At 39.0% G+C, this 23510-nt stretch overlaps 1 protein-coding gene across 1 annotated transcript; it reads right to left on the bottom strand.

Annotated features, from left to right (window-relative positions):
* Positions 1-230: 230 nt before the first annotated feature.
* On the bottom strand, positions 231-11957 carry pex11a (peroxisomal biogenesis factor 11 alpha). Its single transcript, XM_061925242.1, has 3 exons — positions 11649-11957; positions 11394-11509; positions 231-2680 (listed from the first exon to the last, which is right to left on the bottom strand). The coding sequence occupies exons 1-3, from the start codon at positions 11702-11704 to the stop codon at positions 2112-2114; spliced, it is 741 nt and encodes a 246-aa protein (XP_061781226.1). The 5' UTR covers positions 11705-11957; the 3' UTR covers positions 231-2111.
* Positions 11958-23510: the final 11553 nt, after the last annotated feature.

Raw genomic sequence — 23510 nt, 5'->3', positions numbered from 1 at the left:
CATTTCTAAAAATCCCTTTTTTGTATTAGCCTTAAGTAAAATTCTAATTTTGTGACACACAGAATTTTGGATTTTCATTTGTTGCCACTTCAAATCATCAAAATTAAATGAAATAAACATTTGAATGCATCAGTCTGTGTGCAATGAATAAATATAATGTACAAGTTACACCTTTTGAATGCAATTACTGAAATAAATCAAGTTTTTCAAAATATTCTAATTTACTGGCTTTTACCTGTATATATATATTTGTGTAAAAGGTTTTAACTTTTATTCCATATCGTTATGCCGATTGGCTCTTTTATTTTTCCAATTAATGCAATTGTTAAGCTTAGTTATTTTGTAATAGTAATTTTTTTGCAGGCCAATACGAAAAAAAAGGTCTGAGGCGTAAACACGTACTTGTCCGCCATCCGGTTTTTGCCCAATAAATTACTTGGAGAACTCACAGATTCACATTAGAAACATGATTCTTATTTATTCTAATTTAAAATGTTCAAAAATATATTAAAAAAGTATACCGTATTTTGCGATGAGGTGGCGACTTGTCCAGGGTGTACCCCGCCTTCCGCCCGATTGTAGCTGAGATAGGCTCCAGCGCCCCCCGCGACCCCAAAGGGAATAAGCGGTAGAAAATGGATGGATGGATATACCGTATTTTTCGGACTATAAGTCGCAGTTTTTTTTCATAGTTTGGCCGGGCTCCAGTGCGACTTATATGTTTTTTCCCTTCTTTATTATGCATTTTTGGCAGGTGCGACTTATACTCCGAAAAATACGGTACATTTAATTTTTTATAGAATCAATTTTCAGAATGACATTTTTCAGGCCATCTCCGTGCTTACTCACTGCACATATACGTCAAATGTTGTAACCTGTTTTGAAATGGTTTCATCATTTTTTTTTTATACCAAATAATATTTTGCGGAAATCAGTTTGAGTCGAGAATCCATTCTGAACTGAATTGTCACCCCAAGAACTGGAAATTGAATCGTGAGTTGATTTCCTGTCTCCGCCCTCCCATTTAAATAGCTTCCTGTAAATTTCCCGTACTTTAACTTTCATCAAACAACAACATACACTCTGGAAAACCGGAAATTGTGATGTATCATGTTGTATGCATGCATGTTCGAAATAAACTCAAACTTAAGTACTACAGGTAACAACATAGTGGGTAGTTAGATCTTTCCACACCCAAGGCAGGATAACCATTATTGCAGGGCGTCCAAACTTTTTCCACGGAGGGCCGAACATTTATATTTTTTATTTTAATAATAAATGCAATCTTTTTATTTTTTTAAACCAAAAAAACACAGCCTGCATGTTTGCTATGTGTTATTATAGAACAGTAGGGAAGGGATTCATATGGCCCCATTCCTGGGTGGATCTCGCACGAGAGGAAGGAGGTGTGGGGGTTAATCATTTTGCAATGCAATCTGCTGAAAACGGTGGAAACACGCTGTGGCCAAAGTTGGAATTTCCACAAAACACATTTTAAGATATTCAAAACTCTACTGCCGTCTGGTGGCTAAAGTGGATAGCGTACCTTCCAAATTTGTCACGTTTCATGTGACAGGTAAACAATGACGAATGGGGCCTTATATATGTAGCATCAACATTTCAAATTGTTCTCGTTACATTACACTCGTTAGTGTTTTTTATTAAGGAGAGTATTTTTAAGAATGAGCTGTGGGTCGCACTTAGGACACCTGATTTGAGTGGGCTCGCAGTGAGAGTAATTTCCCTTTTTTCCTGAAAAATTCCCTTATTTTCAAATGCAGATGTTGCTTTACATTGTGTGTGTAAATAAACCCCCAGGCTGCAGTTAGGACACCCGTGCTGAAAATTTGCTCAACTAATGAGCAACAAGCAGTGGTTTTTACCAGTCACCCATTTGGAACCCAAACAGTGTAGGTACTAGAAACAGTACCTGATATTACCTGCTTTGGCTAACAGGAACACGTTATAGAGCCGAGTAGGTACCATGCTGTGGAAAATAATCCCATTTAAAGTGTACAAATTGTCTGATCTCTATGTGTACAAGGTGCAAGACTACTACAGAGAGTAATTATTCAACTCTGCAGTAGTTTAAGCCATGGAGGAATGTGTCTTCACGGTTGAATTCTCAGCTTGGGATGTATGAGCGTCACAATCCCGATCAATGAAGATACCAGGCCACAAAAGGCGACCACCCCATTGTTTGACTTGTAGATGCCCAATTTGTCCAGGGGCAGGGACAGATCACAAACGTTTTTGATGGTGTCCAAGAAGACAGACGGCTGCGACTTTAAACTGTGCAGCAGCAGAAAGAGAAAAGCATCCAATTGAGGGATTATGACGTCAACTACTTCAGGACTCTGGTTGAGATGCGCATCCATCTTCTGCCTGAAGTGCTGATCTCTCGCCCTGTGCACCATCAACTGGGAGATGACGTAAACATCTCTGGTCAGGCTCGTAATGAGCGAGAGCAGGTAGCAACGGGAGGCGTTAGCGCTCCAGCGTTCCTTGTCGATACCGCGGACGAGGCCCGCGTTCCTCGCCCAGAGTGCGTTGTCGAAGATAAAGTAGAGCGCACGGTTGATGTTGGCCGTGGTAAGGCAGAGGCAAAGCACTCGGTCTGAGAGTCGCACAGCCCGCTTGGCAGCCTCAATGGCACTTACTGCGTTCCCCAGCCTCAACACTGACAAAGAGAGAAGAGAAGAGGTAATGAAAACGTCAGGGCAACACTGCACAGCGGCACAATCCAGATCGACAACCTGTAAGGCAATGTCCAATATTTGTCAGCTTATTGTTTCCCTGAAAGGAGGCAGCCTCTACCGTGTGATTACAAACTACAATATGGTTTATCCCCGTGGGTGTGTTTGCTATCAGCCTGGAGTCACATTATCCACAGGCATGAACTTATCAAGCTGTGAGACATCTTCCCCGCCGTGACCGGGAGTCAGCAACCCCGACGCTAGAGACAGGTGAGCCTCAAGGCTGCGGCTGAAAGGTACTGGAGACATAATTAAGTGCTTCGCCGATCGACCTCGGCCTATTTTGCTGTGACTTCACACGGCGTCAGGAGGTCTTATTGGCAAACTCACTCCTTAGGCTGCAACTTCATTTCCATGCCAGGCTCATATCTAGCCCGCCGCTGAATTTCAAAATGGCACCAGATCCTTTAAGTTAAAGAAGCGTTTGAGACGGTCTAGGGCAGGGGTCGGCAACCTTTACCACTCAAAGAGCCATTTTGACCTGTTTCACAAAATAAAGAAAACAATGGGAGCCACAAAACTCTTTTGAAATTTAAAATGAAATAACACTACATACAAGTTTGGTTTTTTTGCTTTGTGCTATGTACAAACCAGGGATCTCAAGACACGCAGCCCGCACCCTAATATGAAAATCTAATGTTAGTGCGGCCCGCGAGTTTTATATGAATGCCGCTTGACAGCATCACACTTGCCAACCCTCCCAATTTTTCCGGGAGACTCCCGAATTTCAGAGCAACTATTCTCTCGAATGTCTGCTGATTTTCACCAAAACAACAATAATAAGGGCGTGCTATGATGGCACTGCTTTTAGCGCCCTTTACAACCTGTACAAACAGCTTGCCAGCCCAGTCACATGTTGTATGCGGCTTCTGCAGACACACATAAGTGACTGCAAGCCATACAGGTCACACTGAGGGTGCCCGTTTAAACAACTTTAACACTCTTACTAATATGCGCCACACTCTGAACCTACACCAAACAAGAATGACAAACACATTTCGGGAGAACATCCGCACTGTAACACAACATAAACACAACAGAAGAAATACCCAGAATCCCATGCATCCCTAACTAAAACGTGTTTGTCATTCTTGTTTGTTGTGGGTTCACAGTGTGGCTCATATTAGTAAGATTGTTAAACTTGTTTATATCACAACCCTCAGTGTAACCTGTATGGCTGTTGACCAAGTATGCCTTGAAGTCACTTACGTGTGTAAGCAGAGGCCGCATACTACATGTGACCGGGTCGGCACGCAGATAGCATGGTGTAAAAGCGGACGCAACGACATGTTGTAGAGGACGTTAAAGGCAGTGCCATCACGGAAAATCGGAGAATGTTTGCCCCGGGAGATTTCCGGGAGAGGCACTGAAATCCGGGAACCTCCCTGAAAAATCGGGGAGGTCGGCAAGTATGCAGCTGAGCCGCATCAGAGTGATCAAAGAGACGCATGAGGCTCCGGAGCCGCGGGTTGCCGACCCCTGGTCTAGGGAGAAAAAAATAACACAGGCCAGCTCCTTGCTGGAGGCCTTTTTTTTTATTTGTATTGCAATGCATTATATGGCGAAAGGTGAGGGATACATCAGAAAGTACACGTTTAAGACATTAAAAACAAGGGATTCCCTTGAAGCCAGAGGCATTTCTGCAATGTTTTTATAAATAGATTAAGTGTATTAATGATTAAAAATAGCCTGGACCTGGTGGTTGTACCATGGTGGCGTGTGTGGGTGCTAATCCCAATCTTTAACTGATGGACTGACAATCTGTTACAGAACGTCAGCTCAAGGAAGTTAAGCTACTTTTACATAGACCCAATTCTGCTCAAGAGAACATGTCATACCCACATTTAAACAGTCCAGATCACTCAGAGATACTATTTAAAATAATGGTTAAGTATATTACTATTGTGACAGTGGATCAGGGCTGTTGGCGTGATACCAGGATGCAGAGAAGGTAGAAAGCAACAGAACAGAAGCACTGAACGAGGGAACTAGGTGGAACTAAAATAACGAGGAACATGTGTGTTGGCAGGACAAGAAAGGTGCTGCAAAACACAGATCAAACAGGAAATACTGACAAAACAGGAGAAATTGTTGATGAAACCAGAAAAGTCACCTCAACAGTATGACAACTTTTGGGATTTTTTTAAAACGGACTGTAGTCAGACCAAAGACCACGCCACCTCACCCGAGCACAGCCGTAACTTCCTGGCTCTAAACCTGCAGAAAATACTTCTTCTCAGGTTCCTCTCTGTTTCAATTTTCACATTTTGCACTATTTTGTTACACTTTATTAAGCATTTCTTGCGTATTGCTTATTTGAACCCCTTAATTTTAAGAGGTTATTGTTAGGTGTTTACTATTATTTTAGAAGGTTGTTTGAGTGTTTTCCATGGCTGTGATGACATTTACTTTCTACCCTGATATCTGAGTGGATTATAATTAGAGGAAGGTTAAGGAACTGTACTTTTTTTGTAATTTTGCCTATCGTTCACAATCATCACGAGAGACAAGAACACACGTCTTTTTTGTATATGATTTGAAAGATTAAAAAAAAGCTAGAAAGATGCAGCTGACGGGAGTCATCGTTGTAGCCTTCAAAGCCCTCTAAAACAATTTCAAAACCCCCAATCAACGTTTTATATACACACTGCAAGTCTATTTATAATGTAGTAACAGACACATCCATAATATGTAATATGTAAAATTGTTCCCGTATTTTGATAAGTTTATTCATTTCCGAGACTGATTTCTTCCGAGCATTCATTTCTGTTTCCATAGCAGCGCACGTCTGACTTCTGGCAACAAATATGTGTTCCTACTTCCGGCATCAAACACCACTGTGTTTTCTAATCATGGCAGACTTGGTAACAGACAATGAAGACGACTATTTTTGGACAAATGAGGATTCACAACCTTATACTTTTGAAGCTAAATATACTGCTGCTTATAGAAGCCAGCACGAACAAAGAGTGAGACGTTGGAGCAGACGGAAGCTGAGAGAGTGAGGTGAAAGCGATTTTGACGCCATAAATATGGAAATTGGAGCCAAGCTGTTCCGACATAAATGGCGTGCTTATTCAATATCAACAGGAAATGTCCCCGGCCAGCTGGATCAGACGAACAACTGTCCATCGAGTGAGTCATTATAATATTGATCATGATACACGCCAATACATGTCTGGCTAGCTTAGCTATGTACAAACAAAACATGAAATAATACTTCACGGATACTGTAATATGATTGTTCATGTTTTTCAGTCAGTACAAATTGGTGGCGTATCGAAGTGTTGTGCATAACAAACGGAAATCTGTTTCGGATTGACAAAGAAGCTAGCTTTTACGGCTAATACCGAAGCATGCTGATGTGTTACTATGCTAGAAAAAGAGTTCCTCAGTGTTTGCTCTTACAATAACAATGTCACTACAGCTTGGTTATTATACAGGTTAAGGATCGTAAATGAAGTATTGTTGACGGTTTTTAAATGCATTCTTAAAGTGATTTAGAGGTAGAATTGATTGTTCCCATTAGCTGCATTGCTAGCCACACCAAGAACAAGCTGATTTGTTTATGTTAGAAAGCTAAAAAAAACAAACTTTTGGGTTGTCTCTCATAGGGAATTGTGAACGATTACAAAAAAAAAAGTGTTGTTTCCCTTAAAATACAAATATTTACATTCAATATATTTTTCTCCTGGTCCATATTTTCACTAGGTTATAAAACATATTAATAATTATCGATCCTAAACGATATAAAACACAACTCGTGATGCAGTGATACCAGCTCTAGTTGGTACTCACTTGTGTTGCCAGCTATTTATACAATAATGGCTGTGTGTAAAGTCATTTTCAGTGGATAGTAAATCTATACTTCCATACAAGCCGTACACTCAACACTCTCTAATGTATTGTCCCTTGAGAAGATATATTTTAATTAAAATGTGATGGATGTACTTCTTTTTGTTCAAATAGACCGTAAGATTAGACCAGTTCTTCTCAAATAGTGGGGCACTGTGCGATGCCAGGAATTTGTGACCCCGGGGAACATGCTTTATCGGTATCATGCCGTGTTAGGCTTCAAACCACGCTTTGAAAAGCTGTGCACTACAAAACGTGCACATTTTGGCCATTAATTCTGACTTCCTCATTTTGATTTATTAAAAAAAATCTTCACAAATGGTTTTATTCATTTTTGTTCTGTACGTTAACGTGTTTTATATATTGTGCTCCTGAGTTGATGTTGCTGATCAATTTGAATTTTGTATTTTATTATTCTGTATCAAATAGTTCAAGTCAGTCAAAAATGTTTATAGTTTAAATAAGGATTTAATTTTTTCTTTTATTTTAAGCTAATTGAGGCACTTTAAAACAATGTTTATAAAGTTATTCTTTGTTGTAAGTTGATCTTTATTTTTTGTCTTGAATAATTAATAAGGACACAAATTTATGCAACGGTGTACTTAAAACAAGTTTATAGACAAAATTAACTATTTATAGTTGGGACAAAGAATGGGGATAGCGCAAAATATTTTCTTATTACTAGGGGGGGTCTAACAGAAAATATTTGAGAAGCACTGGATTAGACTGAGGGCGGTACAGTGGAACAGGGGTTAGTGCATGTGCCTCACAATACGAAGGTCCTGGTTTCGATCCTAGGCTCAGGGTCTTTCTGTGTGGAGTTTGCATGTTCTCCCCGTGACTGCGTGGGTTCCCTCCGGGTACTCTGGCTTCCTCCCACCTCCAAAGACATGCACCTGGGGATAGATTGGCAACACTAAATTGGCCCTAGTGTGTGAATTTGAGTGTGAATGTTGTCTGTCTATCTGTGTTGGCTCTGCGATGAGGTGGCGACTTGTCCAGGGTGTACCCCGCCTTTCGCCCAAATACAGCTGAGATAGGCTCCAGCACCCCACGCGACTCCAAGAGGGACAAGCAGTAGAAGATGGATGGATGGTTTTGGTTTTTTGAATGTTAAATGTGGTGTTTTTTTATTGTATTTATATAATATTACAGCTAAGAAGAGAGGCGAAATGTCTTCCAAGACAAACTGAACAGTCCAGTTGCGATCGATTGAATCCCTCAAGAATACAATGGCGTGAATAAATGACAATACAGACAAGCATATTTATTACATAGTTTTTGGTTGTTATATTTAGTTATGACATTTTTTTTTTGCATAACTTATTTATGGAAGTATTATTGTAGCAAAATTATTTGCAAACGTTTATCTCAATCTGTGCGCGTGTAATCTATTTTGTGTGCGCGTGTACTAATGTGTGTCTGTATATCAATTTGAGTGTGTGTATTCAGATCCACGTACGTGTGTTTGAAGTTATCTGTAAGTCCCTTAAAAGAAAGAACCTGTCGACTCACACAAGACTTTTGCGCCACTTATGGCGTGAACGAATTGAGCGCGCGCATCCAGATTTGTGAGCATGTCATACAACTCAACAACAACAAGTTTTAGGTTTTGCTATTACCAAATGTATGATGTGTGTGGATTCCCTTCATATTTCAGACTAATCTTGGGGCGTAAAAATTATACCGATCCTAATAGAATAAGTAAATTTAAATAAATATCCATCCATCCATCCATCCATTTTCTACCGCTTATTCCCTTTGGGGTCGCGGGGGGCGCTGGAGCCTATCTCAGCTACAATCGGGCGGAAGGCGGGGTACACCCTGGACAAGTCGCCACCTCATCGCAGAGCCAACACAGATAGACAGACAACATTCACACTCACATTCACACACTAGGGCCAATTTTAGTGTTGCCAATCAACTTATCCCCAGGTGCATGTCTTTGGAGGTGGGAGGAAGCCGCAGTACCCGGAGGGAACCCACGCAGTCACGGGGAGAACATGCAAACTCCACACAGAAAGATCCCGAGCCTGGGATCGAACCCCAGACTACTCAGCACCTTCGTATTGTGAGGCAGACGCACAAACCCCTCTTCCACCGTGCTGCCCAAATCTAAAGTCTAAATAAATAAATAAGAAAATCTGCAAAGACTCCTCCCACCCCCACCAAGGACTGTTTTCACTGCTGGACTCTAGAAAGAGGTTCCGCAGCCTCCGAAGCAGAACCTCCAGGTTCTGTAACAGCTTCTTCCCTCAGGCCGCAAGACTCTTGAACGCATCATAATTAAATTATCCCCTCAACTCCCCCCAAAATGGATTAACTCGCTAGAATAAAAAAGATAATATAACATGCATCCATAAACGTGGACGCATGTGAAAAAGTGCAATATATTTATCTGTACAGTAACCTATTTATTTATTTATATATATTTATTTATTTTATATATATATATATATATATATTTATATATTATTTATATATATTTATTTATTTATGTATGCACCTTATTGCTTTTTTATCCTGCACTACCATGAGCTTATGTAACAAAATGTCGTTCTTATCTATGCTGTAAAGTTCAAATTTGAATGACAATAAAAAGGAAGTCTAAGTCTAAGTCTAAATATTAAACATCACAGCCAAGGGCAGAAGATAAACAAACAGTCCAATGAAAACACGACCTGATATACTGTAACTTGAAGTAATAATATACACAAGGTACCGTATTTTACGCACTATAAGGCGCACCGGATTATAAGGCGCACCTTCAATGAATGGCCTATTTTAAAACTTTGTTCATATATAAGGCGCACCGTATTATAAGGCGCATAGAATAGACGCTACAGTAGAGGCTGGGGTTACGTTATGCATCCATTAGATGGAGATGCGCTAAAGGGAATGTCAACAAAACAAATAGTGATCGTACTGACACTTCTACTTGCTGCTCTCTGTTCAACAACCCACTGTTCGAGTTTGTCCTACAACTGTAGCCATCTCGCTTTGTTCCCTCGGAAACTCTGTTTAGTCTTCTTTACTTGGCGCAGGTCATCATGTTGCTTCCTCCACTTCCGCACCATTGATTCGATAATGTTAAATTATCTCGCTGCTGCTCTATTCCCGTGTTCTACTGCGTGACTGATCGCCTTGAGTTTAAACTCTGCGTCGTAAGCGTGTCTCTTCATCGGAGTCATTTTTGGGTCTTTACATAAAGTTTAGGTCTCGCAACTACGGGACTTCATTTTCACCTGAACGGTAAGCGGCCGCCGACTTCATTTTCCCCCTTTGTAGAAGAATTTCTTCTTCTACGGTAAGCGACCGCCGACTTCATTTTCCCCCGAAGTTCTTCTTCTTCTATGGTAAGCATCCATAGAAGGGGGAAAATTAAGTCGGCGTAGTTACCGTAGTTGCGAGACCTGTTGTGGCTCAATATTGGTCCATATATAAGGCGCACCGGATTATAAGGCGCATTGTCAGCTTTTGAGGAAATTGGATGTTTTTAGGTGCGCCGTATAGTGCGGAAAATACGGTAAATATATGTAAAGGCCTACTGAAATGCGATTTTCTTATTTAAACGGGGATAGCAGGTCCATTCTATGTGTCATACTTGATCATTTTGCGATATTGCCATATTTTTGCTGAAAGGATTTAGTAGAGAACATCGACGATAAAGTTCACAACTTTTGGTCGCTAATAAAAAAGCCTTGCCTGTACCAGAAGTAGCAGACGATATGCGCGTGACGTCACAGGTTGTGGAGCTCCTCACATCTGCACATTGTTTACAATCATGGCCACCAGCAGCGAGAGCGATTCGGACCGAGAAAGCGACGATTCCCCCATTAATTTGAGCGAGGATGAAAAATTTGTGGATTAGGTAACACGCCAATACAACTCAAACACCTGCACAACACACTCAATCCCACAGCCCAAAGTACCGTTCACCTCCCCAAAGTTCATACAGCACATATATTTCCCCAAAGTCCCCAAAGTTACGTACGTGACATGCACATAGCGGCACGCACGTACGGGCAAGCGATCAAATGTTTGGAAGCCGCAGCTGCATGCGTACTCACGGTACCGTGTCTGCGTATCCAACTCAGAGTCCTCCTGGTAAGAGTCTCTGTTGTCCCAGTTCTCCAGAGGCCAATGGTAAAGCTTGACTGTCATCTTTCGGGAATATTAACAATGAAACACCGGCCGTGTTTGTGTTGCTGAAGTCGGCCGCGATACACCGCTTCCCACCTACAGCTTTCTTCTTTGCTGTCTCCATTGTTCATTGAACAAATTGCAAAAGATTCACCAACACAGATGTCCAGAATACTGTGGAATTTTGCTATGAAAACAGACGACTTAATAGCTGGCCACCATGCTGTCCCAAAATGTCCTCCACAATCCGTGACGTCACGCACTGACGTCATCATACCAAGACGTTTTCAGCAGGATATTTCGCGCGGAATTTAAAATTGCACTTTAGTAAGCTAACCCGGCCGTATTGGCATGTGTTGCAATGTTAAGATTTCATCATTGATATATAAACTATCAGACTGCGTGGTCGGTAGTAGTGGGTTTCAGTAGGCCTTTAAGGAGCTTTTTTTTTTCATACTCGTACACATTTTCACAAATACGGTACAAAATGTATCTGTATTAAATTATTGATTGTGCATTATTGACTGAAATGATGTGTTCAGTGTTAGAAGCAAGGCGGCCTGGACTAATATCCACATAAGTATGAAATATTCACCTGAAACGTTTTAATTGAATGTAAGAAAGAACCGTCGTACTCACACTTTCGTCCAGCACTCAAGTTGGCTTCCAGACTCTTGAGTTTGTCCACAAGGTCTTTTTGCTCACAGTTGTTTCGGAGAACATGAGCACACAAAGCACAGGCGTATTGGGTTGCTCTGAAATAAGAACAAATATATGAACATCGAGTTACAAAGAAACGGGCAATGGGAGGTTGAACCAGGCCACAGGTTGCACTTTCGCAACGAAACTAATCCCTCACATGGCACAATTTCGAAGATTTTGTGGTAAACTTACCTGAAAATGCGGTCCCTTCCTTGACTTTGGTTGATAACGTTTATCAGCACGTCCATGGCGGAATAATAGTACAACTTGTTCCACTTAGTTGGCACGCTCGTTCGCGTTAATCTCTCTGTACTTATTAACACGACGGCCCGGGAATTGTGCTCACGTTCGACTAATCTTTACACATGGAAAAGATTTAACGACGACTTATTTAATTTTCTTACACTTAATTCAAGCTCTTTTTCTTCCGAACAGGTGAAACTTGAGAGTGACAGCAAAGTAGGTACCTTTGGTCCAAAGTGACAATGTGTCACCCCGGAAGTGTTTAACGACGGACAGGAAGTTTTCTTGACGGACCTCCCACGTTAGTTGTGTTACCAAGGTAACTATGCATGTTAGTTGTGTTACCAAGGTAACTATGCATGTTAGTTGTGTTACCAAGGTAACTATGCATGCTCTGTCGTAATACTTGTGGCACTAAAGCAAATATAAAGTATAACAATGTATCTATCAAATGAAATTACTATGAAGTTGTGTATGTTACTCATTACATACAATGTCTTAATATTTTGTTGCACACAGCAGCGGTGTCGAAAATTTTTACAAAACGAAAAGTCAAAAGTATGCGGGGGGCATTTTTTATTTTATTTGAACTTAGAGTCAGTTTTGTGGTGTCGGTGACATAGTATGCTATCATGAGTTATTTCAAAGTTATCCAAACTGCGGCCTGGGGGCCATTTGTGGGAAGCAGCTCGGGTGTTGTTGGCCCACAACATATTGTCGAGAAAAAAAAACAACTGAAAATGTAAAGAAATAATAACAAAAAAAGACGTAATGTAATTTTCCATCCATTCATTTTCTACCGCTTGTCCCGTTCGGGGTCACGAAGGGTGCTGGAGCCTACCCCAGCTGCGTTCGGGCGGAAGGCAGGGTACACCCTGGACAAGTCGCCACCTCATCGCAGGGCCAACATAAATAGACAGACAACATTGTAATTTTGATACTGCTAATTAATAATAATGCAATTTGTCACTTAGAACACAAAGCTGGCGCTAAGTTTTAATACGTAATCTCTGTTTGTAGCAGTTTTTATAAAATATATCAAAATATCCCCTATAGACTTTTTGAATTTTGAATCAAATTTGTAGCTTTTTCCTCATTACATTACTCCTTTTTGCCCTTTTCTATTACATATTTGCCTTTTATTTTATGCCTGACAACATGTTGCAGGCCAACAAAACTCGAGCTGAGGGCCACAAATGAACACCCCTGACTCACAGAGTTGCTAGTAGTGAAATGAGACATTATCATACCTAAACCTTAAACCTTAAAATCTATCATATTATGAGGGAAATCATCGCACATACCCAATTATATGTTGCTCAGGACCGCATGCTACAGTAAAACATTACCAAGGAGATATTGCACCTTTTTTGGAATTTTGCCTATAATTCACAATCCCTATGTAAGACAAGACACATATGTTTTTCTTTTTGTATGCATTCTAATTCGTAAAATACAGCAAGTGCTGTATGAGGTGGCTAACAATGCTGCTAATGGGAGTACACTATTCCACTTATAAAGCCCTCTTAAAAAAAACAAAAAAACACCTACAATTCTCTATTCACATTTTGTGACCTGAATATTAACCAAGTATTAGCAATATTGTTTTACAAGCACTAACGCAGACAAACTATTTTTAGCGGTGCCATGATCACAGAGCTTTTACTGCTATATTGACATATCGAGTCAGCGAGATGCTGAATCAACTCAAACTTGGTAAAAGTTAATTCTAGATTATAAATCATGCCTCTCACCTGAATGTGGTTGTGGCCATAAGCCATAAACCAAGAAGTTGGTCAACTTTGACATTCAACTTAGACGTGGAGATGGCAAGAAAGGCACAAAAAGACGCTTGTTCGCTGCATTTTAAAAAAAATTATGAATTATGATTATTTCTTCATCTAAACGGGAATATATGAACATCCTATCAGTCTGAATCCCAGTAAGAGCAGACATTGTAGAGTAAGTGATTGTTTTATTATGTTCGTAGTTTGTATTTCTTGTTTAGCACTAAGCAATATTGCTGCATGATGTTTATAGTTTTACGAAAGTTGCATCTGTTTAGCACTCAGCTTCTAAAACTCATAGCTCATCCTCCTTATATTCAGGCTCCAAAATATAAGGTTCTGGATCATAATTTGTCCCAAAGTACTCTTTTTTTATTGCTCACGAAATCTGCCATGATTACTAGTGTTGTTGTTGTTGTTGTTGAAGGAAAAAAAGCGAAAGTTGTGATGTGTCTGTGAAATTAATACGCCTCGCCGTATGCTTAAAATGAGCAAAATATGTAAATATTACATGTTATTGTGAATGTACCTGTTACTACATTACAAAACGATGATGGAGGCTTTTGGATGTTTTTAGAGCGCTTTATAGACGGAATAGAGTGACTCATTGACGCTATTATTAGTTGATTTTTACTAAGAAAAACATACCGTATATGTGCCTTTTTCCCATAAGGATTTTGAAGGATAGGCACAATTCCAAAAAAAGTGTCGGTCCCCTTTTACCCTTTTGAACTTGGGGCCCAACTTTTCCACTACGGAGGCTTAGGTCATGCTGATTAGAATAATAAGTACTCACTAAATATACTGCAAAGAGTTAAATTAAATAAACCAAACTAAAATTGAACATGTTTCCTAAATAAACTGTCAATGTAATTAAAGTGCAAACAAAGATGCAGCTTCATCACCTGAGTCATATATATTTTTTTTTCATATACCTTTATTTATAAAGTTCAACATTTACAAACATATGAAAATTTGAAATAACAATGACAATTAAAACAAGTGCAAAAAGCAATACAGTGTGTGTATATATATATATATATATATATATATATATATATATATATATATATATATATATATATATATATATATATATATATATATATATATATATATATATATATATAATTGCTTTATTGAATTAACAACACCCTGGCACTGTATTGCTTTTTGCACTTATTTTAATTGTCATTTTTATTTCATATTTTCATACGTATAGGTTTATATATATATATATATATAATTGCTTAATTGATTGTTATTTCATGGTATAGGGGTATATATATTGATACATATACATATATATATATATATATATATATATATATAATATATATATATATATATATATATATATATATATATATATATATATATATATATATATATATATATATATATATATATATATATATATATATATATATATATATATATATATATATATATATATATATATATATATATATTATCTTTTAACCTGCCCATTGTACAGCACTTTGTGTACCCCTGTGGTAAATTTTAAATGTGCTTTATAAATAAAGTTGATTTGATTTTATTTGATTTTTGATACATATACATATATATATATATATATATATATATATATATATATATATATATATATATATATATATATATATATATATATGTATATATATATATATACAGTGTTGGGTTAGTTACTGAAGTAATTAGTTACAGTTACTAGTTACTTTATTTCAAAAGTAACTCAGTTACTAACTCAGTTACTTACACCAAAAAGTAATGCGTTACTGTGAAAAGTAACTATTTAGTTACTTCTTTCCCCCCCCCCCCTTTTTTTAAGGCTCCCATTAATGCCCTTTTAGCCTTCATTTCAGTACTGTTATTGCACTGAAGAATAATACAATGTGTTGATCAACTTGACATGCATTTGCATCACTGAACTCTGCTAAGCAATGTGCTCTACATACAACACACAAAGACAAAGATATGTTTCAAAGGGCCAATTTATTTCAGGCCAGAACAAATTGACAAAACTATTTTAAATAGCTGCAACATAATGGCACTTTAACTTTAACTTTAAGTAGATAGGATCTTTGATCCAAGACACAACTTACATTTAACTAAAATGTTATTTTCTTTGTGCTCGACAAAAGAAAAGTATTGAGAATATCTCCATGTTAAAAAACTCGACTTCTGGCTTCTCCATGATGTCTTGTTAGTTGTTATGAGAGTAGCGTATGTCTGTGTGTGTGGCCCTTTAAGATATGACAGCATGTGAGGTGAGTGACGTCAGTGAGTGAGTGGGCGAGAGAGGTGAGGGAGCGGCGACAGTGAGTGCTTGCAGGTGCTCTAGCTTGGTGGATGGCTGCGTCCAATAAAGTCACAAAGTTGCAACAAACCGCCGGTCTTGTCATTCACCCTCAGCTGTAAAGACCCACTGCTGGGTAAAGTGAAGGTTGTTAGCGCCGAAGACGTACATAGGCCCTGGAGGAACGTCTCCCCTGCGCTCCTCAACTGCGGTATGGGAGTCCCCCCCGCCCCCACCCACACAAAGCATGCCTTTTCTTTTCCACCGCTGCAATAAAACACACTCAGATCTTCTGTTTCTAGCCGATACTACATGAAAAATAACGTAAAATAACGCAGTAACGCATCATGTAGTAACGGTAACTGAGTTACTGAATATAAAAAATAACGCGTTAGATTACTAGTTACCGCCGAAACTAACGGCGTTACAGTAACGCGTTACTTTGTAACGCGTTAGTCCCAACACTGTATATATATATATATATATATATATATATATATATATATATATATATATATATATATATATATATATATATATATATATATATATATATATATATATATATATATATATGTATGTGTGGGGAAAAAAAATCACAAGACTATTTCATCTCTACAGGCCTGTTTCATGAGGGGGGGTACCCTCAATCGTCAGGAGATTTTAATGGGAGCATTCACATACCATGGTTTATATAGGGCACAGAGTGGGTGGGTACAGGCTGGCCTAGGGGCGTGGTGATTGGTTCATGTGTTACCTAGGAGGTGTTTCCGTCTATGGCGGCATGTTGTTACAATTTCGCTGCGCTTGTTGAGGGATGACAGGTCTGGACGGTAGATAATAAACCGTGAATACCAAGAAGCGCATATGCCAAATTTTCAAAGAGAACGGCCTACGGATCACGATTGAAGCCAACAAGCAAACCGTCAACTTTCTTGACGTCACTTTCAACCTGAGAAATAACAGCTACCAACCATTCACGAAACCCAACACAACACTCCAATACGTGCACCATGACAGCAACCATCCACCCACCACCACGAAAAGAATACCTACCGGAATCAATAAAAGGCTATCGATGCTGTCATCTAGCAAAGCTGAATTTGACCAAGCAACCCCCCCGTACCAAAAAGCCCTTGATGAAAGCGGATACAATTTCACCCTCACCTACGAACCCACGCCAGGAAACCAGCCAAAAAAGAACAGAAAACGAAACGGCATCATCTGGTACAACCCCCCATACAGCAAAAACGTCTCAACGAACATTGGACACAAATTCCTCAACCTGATTGACAAACACTTTCCCAAAGACAACAGCCTAAGAAAAGTATTCAACAAGAACAACATCAAATTGAGCTACAGCTGCATGAACAATATACGACAAATAATCTCAAACCACAACAAAACAATTGCAAATGAGCCGTCGACCCCCAGTCAGAACGACTCCAAAACCAACAAAGCATGTAACTGTCGAAAGAAACCTGATTGCCCCCTCAACGGGGGATGCTTACAAACATCAGTTGTCTACCAATCTAAGGTAATACGCAAGGACATTAACACATCCGACACATATGTAGGATTAACCGAGGGTGAATTCAAAACCAGATGGAACAACCACAAGGCTTCTTTCAGGAACAAAAACCTGCGAAATACCACAGAACTCAGCAAACACATTTGGGACCTCAAAGACAATAATGTTGAATATTCAATAACATGGCAAATTCTTGCATCCAGCACACCTTACAATAGTGGTAATAAAAGATGCAACCTATGCTTGAAAGAGAAACTGTTTATTATCTACCGTCCAGACCTGTCATCCCTCAACAAGCGCAGCGAAATTGTAACAACATGCCGCCATAGACGGAAACACCTCCTAGGTAACACATGAACCAATCACCACGCCCCTAGGCCAGCCTGTATCCACCCACTCTGTGCCCTATATAAACCATGGTATGCGAATGCTCCCATTAAAATCTCCTGACGATTGAGGGTACCCCCCTCATGAAACAGGCCTGTAGAGATGAAATAGTCTTGTGATTTTTTTTCCCCACACATACATATATTGCGCTCTACTACGGTATCGAGCACTATTTTTTGGATAACCTTATTAAGACATATATATATATATATATATATATATATATATATATATATATATATATATATATATATATATATATTTATATATATATATATATATAGAGGCCCACACAAGTTATGTAAATATTTAAAATGTGGAGCATAGCATTATAGTTTTCATAGCTTTTTGGTTGCTAGAGGTAGAAAGCATTTTAATGTAAAGTTCTAACTCTTTTTTTAAAGGCACAAAAAACAGGTTGGGTATTAAGAACCTTACATTTGAGAATATACAACTTAGTCAATAGTATAACAAAGGTTGGAATTGGGGGTTAAATCACCAAAAATGATTCCCGGGCGCGGCCACCGCTGCTGCCCACTGCTCCCCTCACCTCCCAGGGGGTGATCAAGGGTGATGGGTCAAATGCAGAGAATAATTTCGCCACACCTCGTGTGTGTGACAATCATTGGTACTTTAACTTTAACTTTTAATGAGGTTGCATAGGTAAAATTCCTTTTCAAGTTTTTCTTATACTGTGTAAATCCAAATAACACATCTTTAAGGCAAAGCACAAATTTGTCATAAATATTGTCCAAGATGAAACGACAGATGCCCTCCCATAATAATCGAGTTCTTTCACAAGTCCAAAACAGGTGGTAAACAGTCACTAGATGCATGTTACATAGGGTGCAGGTAACATCAATGTCCTTCTTGTATCTAACCACACTTTAGTCATAATTGTTGCGCTTAAGAAAGTTCCCTGTGACTTTAGCTGCAGAGTTATTCTGTTTGTTTGGTATTGTCATTACTGCCACAAGTGGTGAAAAAGTGTATTACAACTGAGCACTGCTGCGGCCCATACAGACCACAGCTGAGAAAAATATTTATTTTTTTGGCAGCCATACAGTTAATAAATAGTGGTGTACACTATATATAGTTGTACATTCAAATAAACTAGCCACTGTTGGAAAAAGCTGCCATTGGAAGAACAGCGCCCCCTTCTGGCTGTAGAGAAGGATCTGGGACAATGTGCAACATCAGCCCCAGTGCAGGAGATATATCCTGTTTGCAAGGTGACTATTGCACACTGTTAATCAAAGTCTATTTATTTCAATAGAGCAATTACTTTTTCACATTGAAGAGAATCAATTCTAAAGAGACTTAGTCACCTGTTTTACGTCAACCAACCTGTGGTATTTTAGTTATTCGGTTTCATTAATAATTATCATATTGATACGGCTGGCTACTCATCATTCTATTTGAGCTGCACCGACGCTACGTGTCTTTTCACAGAGATAGTTTCTGTCGTGCCAGTTGCATACCAAAATGTGTCTTGAGTCAGGATTACTTTAGCGAGGGAAAAAAAAAACGAATAAAAGTAGAAAAGCCAGATAAAGGCCGTAGCTCAGACCTGAATCCAATTGGAAATCTGTGGGATGCACAGAAGAGATGTCCTCACTACTGACTGACTTGAAGTAATACGAATAGTAGACAAGAACTGAATAGGCAGGATGTGCTATACTGTTGGATTTCCTCCCAAAACAACAAATTCTAGTTGTAAGGGCACTTTAGTTTGTCGCCTATATTTGATTTCAATTGGTTTTCGAATTGAATTGCAATTTCCAGTGTTGAAATTGTTTCAAATGAATGCTGTCCTTTACCCACTCGTGCCACTAACCCACTAATTTATTTGGGGCAGCTCGCTGCACAAAATTTGGACCGCCCCAAATTGATTTGGCGCTTCTTGTTAGCACTTGCTCCTAAACACATTAAACAGCGCCTGGTCTGCCACAGAAATAAGAGGATGGAGCAGAAGGGATCAACGTTGCCAACTTAATCAAATTGTCGTTATTATTAGGCGTATCGATCTACATATTGAGAGTATTGATATCGTATGAATATTAGAGTGATGGGATCAATACTTTTAATGCAGTTTCCAGCAAATTGCTCTATTTTTCGAGTTTTTCAACAGCAGCATCTCTTCTAGTCTGTAACTGCAAACAGCACACCTCTCTCCCCCCCCCCCCCCCCTCTCTCTCCACAAATATTTGCATATGATGGTAGTTATTTGAAAGGTTTTGCTTACTTTTTAAGATTTTTATTTTTGTTGTTTTTGAATAGGCTCCAGCACCCCCCTGCGAGGGACAAGCAGTAGAAAATGGATGAATGGATGGAAGGTTTTGTTTTTTAAATGTTAAATGGTGAGTTTTTTTTATTTATTTATATATTATTACAGCTTAGATGAGAGGCGAAATGTCTTCCAAGACAAACGGAACAGTCCAGTTGCGATCGATTGAATCCCTCAAGAGTACAATGGCGTGAATAAATGACAATATCAATTAGCATATTTATTACATGGTTTTTGGTTGTTATATTTAGTTATGACAATTTTTTTTTTGCATAACTTATTTATGGAAGTAATATTTTAGCAAAATTATTTGCAAACGTTTCTCTCAATCTGTGCGCGTGTCATCCAATTGGTGTGCGCGTGTACTAATTTGTGTGTCTTTATATCAATTTGAGTGTGTGTATTCAGATCCACGTACGTGTGTTTGAAGTTGTCTGTCTTTCCCTAACCAGAAAGAACCTGTCGACTCACACATGACTTTTGCGACACTTCTGCCGTGTAAGATTTGAGCGCGCGCATCCAGATTCGTGAGCGTGTCATACAACTCGTGCTTGCGCATTCAGAAGTGCATGCGTGTAATAAATAAAAATACAGTCCCAACGATTACCACACACATAATGGGTGTGGTGAAATGTGTCCTCTGCATTTGACCCATCCCCATGTTCACACCCTGGGAGGTGAGGGGAGCAGTGAGCAGCATCGTATCTATGTACGATTTGAGTGCGCGCATCCAGATTTGTGAGCGAGTAATACAACTTGTGTGCGCAAATTCAGAAATGCGTACGTGTAACACAATCTGAGTGTGCGAATCTGAGGTGTGCTTGCATTTGACAAACCACGGAAGACGCCACGAAATTTAAACCAATCAGAAACTACGTACAGCTGAGGTGTGTGAAAGAGAGAAGCCAGGACCCGCCTTACGTTGTTTCTGATTGGTTTAAATTCCGTAGTGTCTTCCGTGGTTAGTTAAATGTAGGCACAGTGGATTGATGGCTTGGTGATACCGGTACTAAAATTATTTCGATACTTTTTGGTAATTTTCTAAATAAAGGGGACCAAAAAAAATGTCATTATTGGCTTTATTTCAACAAAAAATCTTAGGGTACATTAAACATATTTTTCTTATTGCAATTTTGTCCCTGAATAAAATAGTGAACATACAAGACAACTTGTCTTTTAGTAGTAAGTAAAAAAAACAAAGACTTCTAATTAGTCTGCTGGCGTATTCAGTAACATATTGTGTCATTTATCATTCTATTATTTTGTCAACATTATTAAGGACAAGTGGAAGTGGTTTACTGTTAATATCTGCTTAAATTCTCTTTCAACATGGTCTATCTACCAGAGGTGGGACCAAGTCATTGTTTTGCAAGTCACAAGTAAGTCTCAAGTCTTTGCCCTCAAGTCCGAGTCAAGTCCCGAGTCAAGACAGGCAAGCCCCGAGTCAAGTCCAAAGTCAAGACTGGAAAGTCTCAAGTCAAGTCCTAAGTCCTGCATTTTGCGCTTCGAGTCCTTTCAAGTCCTTTTAACCACAGACTAATATATTAACACAGATTGTGTCTGCTTTTCAAACGCTGTATTTATTTATTAAAACAAGTGCATTTTAAATTGCAGGAAAGAAAATTGTGCTGACATTGCACTTCATAATAGCACTATTAACCAGTCATTTTAAACATTAACTCATTCCTTTACAGAACAAACACATTGAAAAATAAAGTGCAAATGTACTTATTTGTACAAAAGTGTTAACATTGAAAAAACATGACATATACGTGAACATAACAAAAAAGTTGTACTTTTTATATGTCAGGGCCCTATGCTGCATTGCATTTGCAAAAGACCAAATTAGCCAAGAGTCTGTCAGTCATTTGTGCACGATGGGGGCGTAGTATGATGCCACCATGGCTGAAAACTCGCTCCACTGGAGCACTGGAGGCAGGCACTGCCAAGACTCTCATGGCCACTCGGAACAGTGAAGGAAGAGTCTTCATGTTCAATGCCCAGAACAAAAGGGGGGAGAGAGTTGTTTTGGGTTGGTGCACTACTTGTAAGTGTATCTTGTGTTTTTTATGTTGATTTAATTAAAAAAAGAAAAGGAAAAAAAATTATTTCTTGTGCGGCCCGATACCAATCGATCCACGGACCAGTACCGGGCCGTGGCCCGGTGGTTGGGGACCACTGAGGTAAACAACCAACAGTATGTCAGAAAGCTAGCTAAAATGGTACACATATTCATAATATAGTATACATTTTAACTGACCTTTATTTTACTATTTTTGTCTTTTTTTAGGTGGCTAAAATACGCGGTGCTGCTGACCGCCGTCTAACGTTACGTGTGATATATTGACTAACGTAACCCTGCTTAAAAAAAATCACTGAACAAAAAGTATGAATAAGGTAGTGAACTGCAACAGATTCCCGTGTTTGCAATAACGTTATAACGTTAGCAGTGAGTTTACAGCCTCACTGATTTAACTACACAGCAAATAAAAGTCACGTTACTTAGCCAATAAACGTTATCTTACATTCAAAACTTACCGTTCTTTGTGCAACTTCAAATGCCGGACGAAGTTGGAAGTTGTTGCCTCTCCATCAGTAATTTTCGAACCGCATGTGTTGCATACTGCAAACCGTTTTGTGTTGACCACCTCGTAATTTTTATACCCAAACAAAATTATTTTAGGTATCATTTTTTGTTCACTGGCGTGTGGTTTGGACATGTCTTCTTCGTTGGTTGTCCTGCAATTTGATTGGATGAATGCTGTGTGATGAAAACAAAGTAGATGTAATTTGATTGGCTGTTGTACTGAGAGCACACCAGCTGACACACGCAACGCTGATAGACAAGTACACAATGAAAAATACGGAGCGCTCCCGAATAACTTTTTCATCTTTGGGTTTTGGGGAAAGTAGCAAGTCATGTCAAGTCATGTCAATTCAAAAGGCTCAAGTCCAAGTGAAGTCACAAGTCATTGATGTTAAAGTCTAAGTCGAGTTGCAAGTCTTTTTACATTTTGTCAAGTCGAGTCTAAAGTCATCAAATTCATGACTCGAGTCTGACTCGAGTCCAAGTCATGTGACTCGAGTCCACACCTCTGCTATCTACACTTCTGTTAAAAATGTAATAATCACTTATTCTTCTGTTGTTTGGATACTTTACATTAGTTTTGGATGATACCACAAATGTAGGTATCAATCCGATACCAAGTCGTTACAGGATCATACATTGGTCATATTCCTCATGTGTCCAAGGACATATTTCCTGAGTTTATAAACATAATATAAATTTAAAAAAACAAAAAACGAAAGAAGATGTTGTGATGCCAAAAAATATCGACGTAATCATAGTAGTATCGCTTCTGTACTTGGTATCATTACAGTGGATGTCAGGTATAGATCCACCAATGGCGTTTGTTTACATTTTGACACCAGTGAGCTATGGTGTGTAGTGAAGCAGGTTTAGCTATTCCTCGTCCTGCAGGGATGATACTTGTAAGAAACTTACTTTACGTGTCGCCAT

The sequence above is a fragment of the Nerophis lumbriciformis genome, linkage group LG29 (assembly GCF_033978685.3).
Source record: "Nerophis lumbriciformis linkage group LG29, RoL_Nlum_v2.1, whole genome shotgun sequence".
In the NCBI taxonomy this organism is placed as follows: Eukaryota; Metazoa; Chordata; class Actinopteri; order Syngnathiformes; family Syngnathidae; genus Nerophis; species Nerophis lumbriciformis.
Note: the sequence above shows the minus strand (reverse complement) of the source record. Positions and strands in the feature narration are given on the sequence as shown.